This window comes from Helicoverpa zea, chromosome 9 (assembly GCF_022581195.2).
Source record: "Helicoverpa zea isolate HzStark_Cry1AcR chromosome 9, ilHelZeax1.1, whole genome shotgun sequence".
NCBI lineage: Eukaryota > Metazoa > Arthropoda > Insecta > Lepidoptera > Noctuidae > Helicoverpa > Helicoverpa zea.
The window spans coordinates 3747023-3754909 of NC_061460.1; the positions used below are offsets into that span (position 1 = coordinate 3747023).

At 32.8% G+C, this 7887-nt stretch overlaps 1 protein-coding gene across 1 annotated transcript; it reads left to right on the top strand.

The window, feature by feature from the left end:
- Nucleotides 1-801: 801 nt before the first annotated feature.
- LOC124633049 lies at nt 802-7316 on the top strand. The gene is made up of 8 exons (XM_047168144.1): nt 802-938; nt 2016-2180; nt 2568-2715; nt 3016-3904; nt 3994-4080; nt 4445-4531; nt 4614-6426; nt 6722-7316. Exons 1-8 carry the CDS (start codon nt 916-918, stop codon nt 6885-6887), a joined length of 3378 nt encoding a protein of 1125 aa, XP_047024100.1. The 5' UTR covers nt 802-915; the 3' UTR covers nt 6888-7316.
- The last annotated feature ends 571 nt before the right edge of the window (nt 7317-7887 follow it).

The window sequence follows — 7887 nt, forward strand, 5'->3', positions numbered from 1 at the left end:
AGCTGAACAAAAATCTTTATTTGATGCCAAAAACTTTCCCAGCATTATGATATCAATTCTAGGCAAATTAGCGCTGTTTGCCTTGATAAATCCGGGCTCCATAACTCGTGTTATAAACAATTAATTAATTAAAAACAAAGATCGCAGTGGAAGTTCACAATAACGAAATGTGACGTTCGCGCGCTTTCGCGCGAGTTGTTTTGAGAAATGACGTCACGAGCTCTGATTGGTGTTCAAGATATCATGGCGGATTGCCTTATTTCGTAATTTTATTTTATTAAAATACATATTAATCACATTATTAATAAAGAAAACAATGCGCGTTTTATATTCCAAGCTTCAAGTTTAATTTAATAAATATATTATTTTAATGATTTTTGATTACTGTCATCATGCCTATTGACAAATGTTTTTATTCAATAGCTGAATTCATGTCTTGTACGTCGAGAAATGTAGAACGTTATTTGTAATCTTTTGTTGTTAAATCGCATTTATTTATATACATATAATTTGGTTTGTCAAATATGCCTAGAGACTTTGTTTTAATATTCAACATTATTTTATTTTTTTTTTTAAATTTTAATTCCACATTATGATAATGGTCATAACAATATTTGCATGCCGGTTAAACGGCGAGACATGTGAAACACATACCTACTGTAACATCTTGTAATACCATACCATGTTTCTAGCAAATAAAATTTCTGATTTCTGATTTCTATTATATTTCACACCATTCCGTTACTGCTAGCAAGTATCTCAGCTTTTTTACAACTTCATTCATCGCGCTGTCAGTGTCAAACGGAAAGCTTCAATCAAACGTCAAAAATCAATTTGAGAAAAAACACGACTTGTGTTTTCGGGAATTGCAGTGAATTATGAAAATGCTTACTTTGTGCTGTTTTTAAACTAATTATGGAGACACCGAGAGTGTTGTCGTAAGTACAAATATGTCGGAACTAATCCACGCAGATAATACCGTTCAATTTACTTGTTTACACCATAATTATTCTGTTTTCCATATTGCGGTGCAGGTTTCCGATACCGCTTACTTTTCATGGAAAAGTAGTTGTCATTCGTGCAAAATATCGTAACATAACTATGGTACATACACTGGTATGAAAAGAAAATTCATATTTTCTCAATTTACCTACCTACTCCTCTAAAATTTATTTTGCAACATATTGACAAAGAAAGAAATAATCAGCTGATACAAGTCAGAAAGCATTCATCATTTTCATATCCTTACACTAGTCAAGTACCTACACTCGAGTTCGCTGCAATGTTTTCTTTACGTCCTATCTCCGTCCTTCATATATACTTAGGGCTGCCATCTCGAATTTCACCAAACCCGGACAAACATTAAAAAAACCCGGACATTTGGCGTAAATCGCATTTTTTCCCCGAAGGAGTACGATTTTTTTAAACAAAATAATACCTAATTTGTAATCCATTTACTATTAACACATACTTAAATCCAATGAGGTGCTTCCTTACATGAAAAGTGTCCGGGTTTTCCCCGGACACTTCTTGAAACCCCGCCCGGACGGCCCCCGGACGGCCTCCAAACGAGGACAAATCCGGGGAAACCCGGACGGATGGCAGCCCTATATATACTCCTTTACCTGCTAATAATTATCCTCATATCATATAAAATCATAATTTTCATTTTTGAACCAGACTTGACAGTTCACAAATTAGAAGTTATTTCTCGCTAGCAAAGGGAGCTTTTTATCTAAATAGTTAATTTCAATCAATATTGGCTTTACTGTAAAAGCATAGTGCAGACAATAGTGCAAGTGCAAGATATGTAACTATACTTGATGCAGGAAAAGCAAATGTATAAGAATACCCTTTATGTTCTAAGATACTACATTGTTTTTAGTCTATTTCATATACATATATATATATATATATCTGCATGCTAGAACACAACTCTTCTGAGAAAGACAGGGCATTAGTGTGTTACATATTGTCAAATCACAATAAAACAAAACTATTGTTGTCATTTTCAGTGGACACGCTCTAGTAGCAAAAGGCATCACCAAGATAGATGCTTCTCTACCCGAGGTGGGCTTGAAGGATGTCGCACCAAATGGCTCCTGGCTGGAACAGAAGCAGATTCAAGCCGCATTGGAAGCTCGCAAGTACCTGATTGAGGTTGAGAGGATTGAGAAATGGTATGTACAACTGAGTAACACTTTAATCTCTTGTGTGCCAGCTATTATAAGACAATAGAAAATCAAGTGTCTTGAGTGCTTGTATCTGTGCAACAAAATACAACAGGTTAACTCATAATTTTGTTAGTACAAATGTATTATGAATAGTTCTCTGATACAAAATGGAAACAAATAGATTACCTAAAAAAAAAACTTTTTTTCTCATGTAATTCAGCTTCTATTATGTAATTAAAACTTGTCCAGTCCACAAAGGTATTAGATGACATACCAATAATGGTATTAATAGAATACCACCAGACTGCAATAACGTCTTTCTTTGTTGTTTATTAATGAATTTCTAAATCAATATCCTTTTTATGTTCAAAGAAATCTTATTATATTTTCTAGTGGCACACTAAGTCATGCTGAATGGCGAGATGACCTGATGCTAGCTGAAGTGACACAGAAGGTTGGTGGATATTGGCAATACCTTGGCCACAATGTTGGCAAGACTTTGTATCTTCAACCTGAAGAGGCATTGTTCTTAATGGAAGTTGTAAGTAGAACTTTATGTAATTCTTGTATATCATATAAAAATATTCATTCATCATTAATTTAGCTTACAGATGCTAGATGTTTTATAAGCCTTTTATATGCCCAGGCACAAATAGATAAAATATCATTTCTTAACTACTGGCTAGCTACCCAGCTAGATCTAGCTATACTGAACACCAACTTCAAGATAGTTCCTAAAAGGCTTCATAGACAATGTTGATGACTTTAAAGTAACAACGTTAAAATGTTAGCTGCATCCTCAAGAAATAATGAAAATAATTGTGTATTGTTCACCTTTCAGAACTGCCTTCTATTAAAACACAATGAAGTCACAGTATCATTACAAAAAGCTTACTCTTTGCTCCTTCAACCGCCTACAACAATGATTCAATACAAAGTCTATGCCTCACTCAGTAGACTCGGGTACAAAGTATTTCGCCACAAAGGTCCTAAAACCAACGGCAATAGACACTTGCCAAAACTCAGCAGACTTACTGAACTGAAGAATATTGACTCACCAATCACAAGTACTGATAATGAATCTGAAAATGTTGATTCACCTGCTGCTTACACAAATAAATCTGATTATTTAGATTCGCCAAATATTAGTACAGGAAATGAGTCTGAGAATACTGATTCTCCTGTAGTTCAAACAGTAAATAAATCTGAAGAAATTGAATCAGCGGTAACTGATGTAAATGCTACTGAAAGTGTAGATTCTCAAGTAACTAAAAGCGACGATAAAGTTGTAGAGAATATCAGTTCACCAGCAGCAAATATTGTTAGTGATGCAAATATTCCTATTCCATTAGAAGATACAGTTGTTGCATCAGAACATATTGATGCTTCCAAAGGTACAGTTGATGAAAATAAAAACGTCAGTTCGGAAATAGATATAAAAACTGATAAAGAGAAAGTAAGTGAAGATATTGGACTTGAAATGGCTGAGAATGATATTGAAACAAGTGACGATAAGAACATTGATGAGAATGTAGAAAATACAAATGGACAAGATTCTTCAACAAAAGAAAATGATACAGCTAATATAATGGAAGTGGATGAAGTTGTTAATTCAAAGATTGCAAATAACAATAATGAGAGTATTGAAGAAGTATCGTCAACAGTTACAGAAATTGTTGAAAGTAATAATATGGAGATATGCTCTGAAATTCGGGAAGCTGCTAGTTCAGGTACGAAACATGAACAAGGTAATTTGAACTTTATTGTGAAGGGCATGAAACAAAAATTGGATCTAACCTTTTTCGTTTGATTATTTCAGAGCCTGTAGCAATGAATGAATGTGATGGGAATGAAGATGTTGAGGTTACAGCATCTGCAGAAGTTACGTCAGACGTTATGGATGCTGGTAAGTATTTTAATTTTATTGTATGTATTTATTTTTTTTTTAAGTACTTTCAAATACAAAAGATTAGTTACAAGTGTGATATATAAATTTAGGTGTGGAACTGTATATTTCACAGATATTAAGGTTTAGGCGGCAACAGCTGGGTGAAACCGGCTAAACTTAGTGACATCCTTTTATCTCCGGTTAGAGCTTGGTGTAGCCTTCATCATAACAGTTATACAATGTGCAGTCGCACACCCGAAGAGGATATAACTAAGTTTTGCTGCATATGGACGGTCACACCCAGCTGTAGCCGACTAAACTTAGGTGAAACCTCGCTTCAGGCTTTAACATATATATACATTTTTTGTATTTAATTTTTCAGTGACTGAAGTCATTACTGATGACACAAATAAAGATGTCAGCTCTGATGTGGATGTACAAATGGCAGGCGATGCAGTTGTTGATGCTGGTACTAATTTAAATTTTATAATTATACCTATCTAGAGTATTTGTTAATATTTGATTACATAAAAATATGATTGTTCCTTCAGATGCTAAGAATATAGAAGAAGACGGCGATAAATCTTTAGAAGATGAAACAAACAAAGACCAAACTGGTGAAAACAATTGCACATCACCAGAAAAAGTATCACCAGTATGTTACCCTAAAGATAATAACACGGACTACAGCTATTTGAGAAAAATAGACAAAATAACAAAAAGACAGATAAAACCAAGTGATCCTAAAAAAATAGAGGAACATTTTAAAAATATATCAGATTTTTCCAAAGAATGTGTGGTCACTGTAAATGTACCAGATCAACAATTTATACCGAAAAATATATTTGTGCATAATTCTAACTATGTGTTAAATTTGCACAATATCAAAAAGAGATCAATAAGGTCTGCCTCATCTGATGCAGCCTCTTACACAAGTTCCGACGAAGTTAATGGAGCTAACATAAGGAGAATAAGAAGTAGCTCAGGCACTGAATTTCCTCAAAATCCAACCTTCTTTCCGAACATACGGTTTCCTAGAACCAGCCAATTCCGACCATATGGATTTTGGCGTCCACAAAACAACATGAACTTTTATCAACTAATGTTCTTCCAAACCCGTGTTCAGTTCCATCAAAGGGCACATCCATTTTTAAGGCCGTCTTCCTATAATTTCAATCCAAATAATCCTAACATTAGCAATAACGCCAGAAAAAGAATGAGGAGTGGTAAAACCGCTCATTTTCAAGGCATTAAAAATCTAGCTGTCAGATTGAAACAATCTCTCATATCTGGCAACACTGATATGCGAAACCTAGAATCTCTTCACGCTCTACTACATTCTTACAATTTGAGATACAAATCTAGACTGAGGTTAACTGAAAACTTCGATGTGATAAATGAAGAAAAGATTGTTGAAACTATTGAACTGGATGATGATGAAGAATCTAAGAGCAAAAAACCTAGGTTGGAACAAGAAGAAGATAAGTTTGATGAAAATATGTATAGGCTTAAAAAGCTAGCATTAAGATTACGAGATCTTGAAACTAAGGACAAAGCAACGGCTACTCATAGAAGAGCATTTTCTAAAGCAATCAAAACATTCAACAAGTCTTACAATGCTGATGTATATTTAGATGAAGATAGCTATGAAGTTATAGACAGAAGATGTATTACACTAGATTCCAGTTCAGAATCCGATTGCATAGTCGAAGAAGAAGCGGAGGCAAATAAAAAGAAAGGAAAAAGATTAAGGAATCCATTCAATATTCTTAAACGTAGGTCAGAGAGATTGAAGTCATTAAATAACCCTGGTACAAGCAAAGACGATAGCAATTCAGAAAGTAATAAAGTTGTATCTGACCAAGTTATTTCTGAAGAAGATCACAAGAAGTATAATGAATGTCTAAATAAAGTCTTTGATGAGACTTGGCTTCCAAACGAAAATGATTTTGGAAGAGCAGAAATCGTACCAAAAGCTTACATGAATTCTCGACTTATACATAACAATAAAGAACAATACTTGTTTGACTTTCTGAGGGACCATTTAGAACATCATGAAAATTGGGCTGAAGTTAAAATATCATTTTTGAAATATTTAGAAGAAAGTAGTAATGCATTTAAAAAAGAACAGGCGCAAATTCTGGCTGATTCCGAATTGTGTGATTCAGGGTTGAAACCGTTAATCGATTTTGACGACAGTTCCGATATGCCCTCTGTGCTAGAAAAATTACGAATCATAAGTAATAACAAAGATATTGATTCAGAAACTAGTCTAAGAATAGATTTCGATGTGTACAACAGAGATGTACAGAACTTTAGGAAGAGGAGTCCGCCAAAACCGCATTTCAGAATTATTTGTATTGAGTAAGTTGATTTTAATTCATTTTAAACACAGCATTGTTATTTTGCTATCTGCAAATTATGGTCCTAAAGACTAAATTGGCTGATAGCACTTTTAAGTATGACCCCACCATGTGTTAAAAATAGAGAATCCTCCTTCTTCTTTTAGTTATTAATAATAATTGTATATTGGCCAAGAAGGTTCAGATGGTGCGAAAAACACAGAACTTAAACCAGTAATAGTAAGATAGTTTTACAAGTTGACACATAAGTATATTTTTTCCTATAGAAAATTAATTTATACTTTTTCCATTTTCAGTATATCATCGGGTCTCCCTTCGGCAGTGGATGTAATGGCCCTTCACTCAAAATATGAAGATAACGTAGCAATAGTTTTCGCCATAGTTGATACAGGATCCATTTCCTACCTACAAATAAATCCCATAGACTTACCCATATATGTTCCAAATAGCGATGTTGTATAAACTATTTAGCGGTAAGTTGTATATTTTGTACAAACATTCTATTATACATAAAGAAATATGTAGCCGTAAAATATTAAAAATATTTCGTGCATAATTTAAGTCAATGTTATGGTTTATTTTATCTATCATTGCTTTTAAAAACTGAATAAAAGTTAATTGTTTTAAGACTGTTTATAAATTAAGGCATTATACTGAAAAAATAAAAATAGTATATCTTCAAAAATTTCAGTTTGGTTTCTGAGTACAATATTGTAATCTGTATCTTTTGGTTACGAAAAAAGCCAATCACTATTACCAACATTTTTTGAAATCAAACCCATCATAGATTATTTTCTCTATAATGTTAGTAACCAGTAAACAATATTCACAAAATAATTTAAATATTGAAGATGTCATTTAAAACTTCCAATAAAACCAGTTGATTGTTTATATGTGTATTTTATTTAAATAAATTTAAAACAGCCTTATGATTAGATATTGTAGCTATCTATTCTACTAAGCAGCTATATGGCACAAGTGATTTGGAGGGCTCGGTGCAAATATACCTAGAACTAATACTTAAATACAAATTATTTATTTTAATCTTTAGATTTCCTAACTCAAATAAATTAAACTAAAATAATTGGTATTTGAGACCTGTTTAAAATAATGCATTGGAATCTGTTTAGCTTGTTTTGTCGACTATGAGTTTTCACTTTGCGAAATAGGGCTAAATAATTTGCTGAAATCGGTAAATATATACAATTTCTTTGAAATAATGTATCTTTTTGTCAATAAAATTATTATCAAACTCAACATTGATATCAATTTAAAAGATAAGTAGGTAAAAAACTAAAAACAACACAGTTAAATAATGAGAGTGCATTATATCTTACTTTGTTTACAAAGTTTTTATCTTATATTAGCATAAATTATTCTACCTACGATATATGGCACGTTTATATATTACTCTGTCTCTCATTCGTTCATTATACACAACCTTCGTATGCATTACATTAAT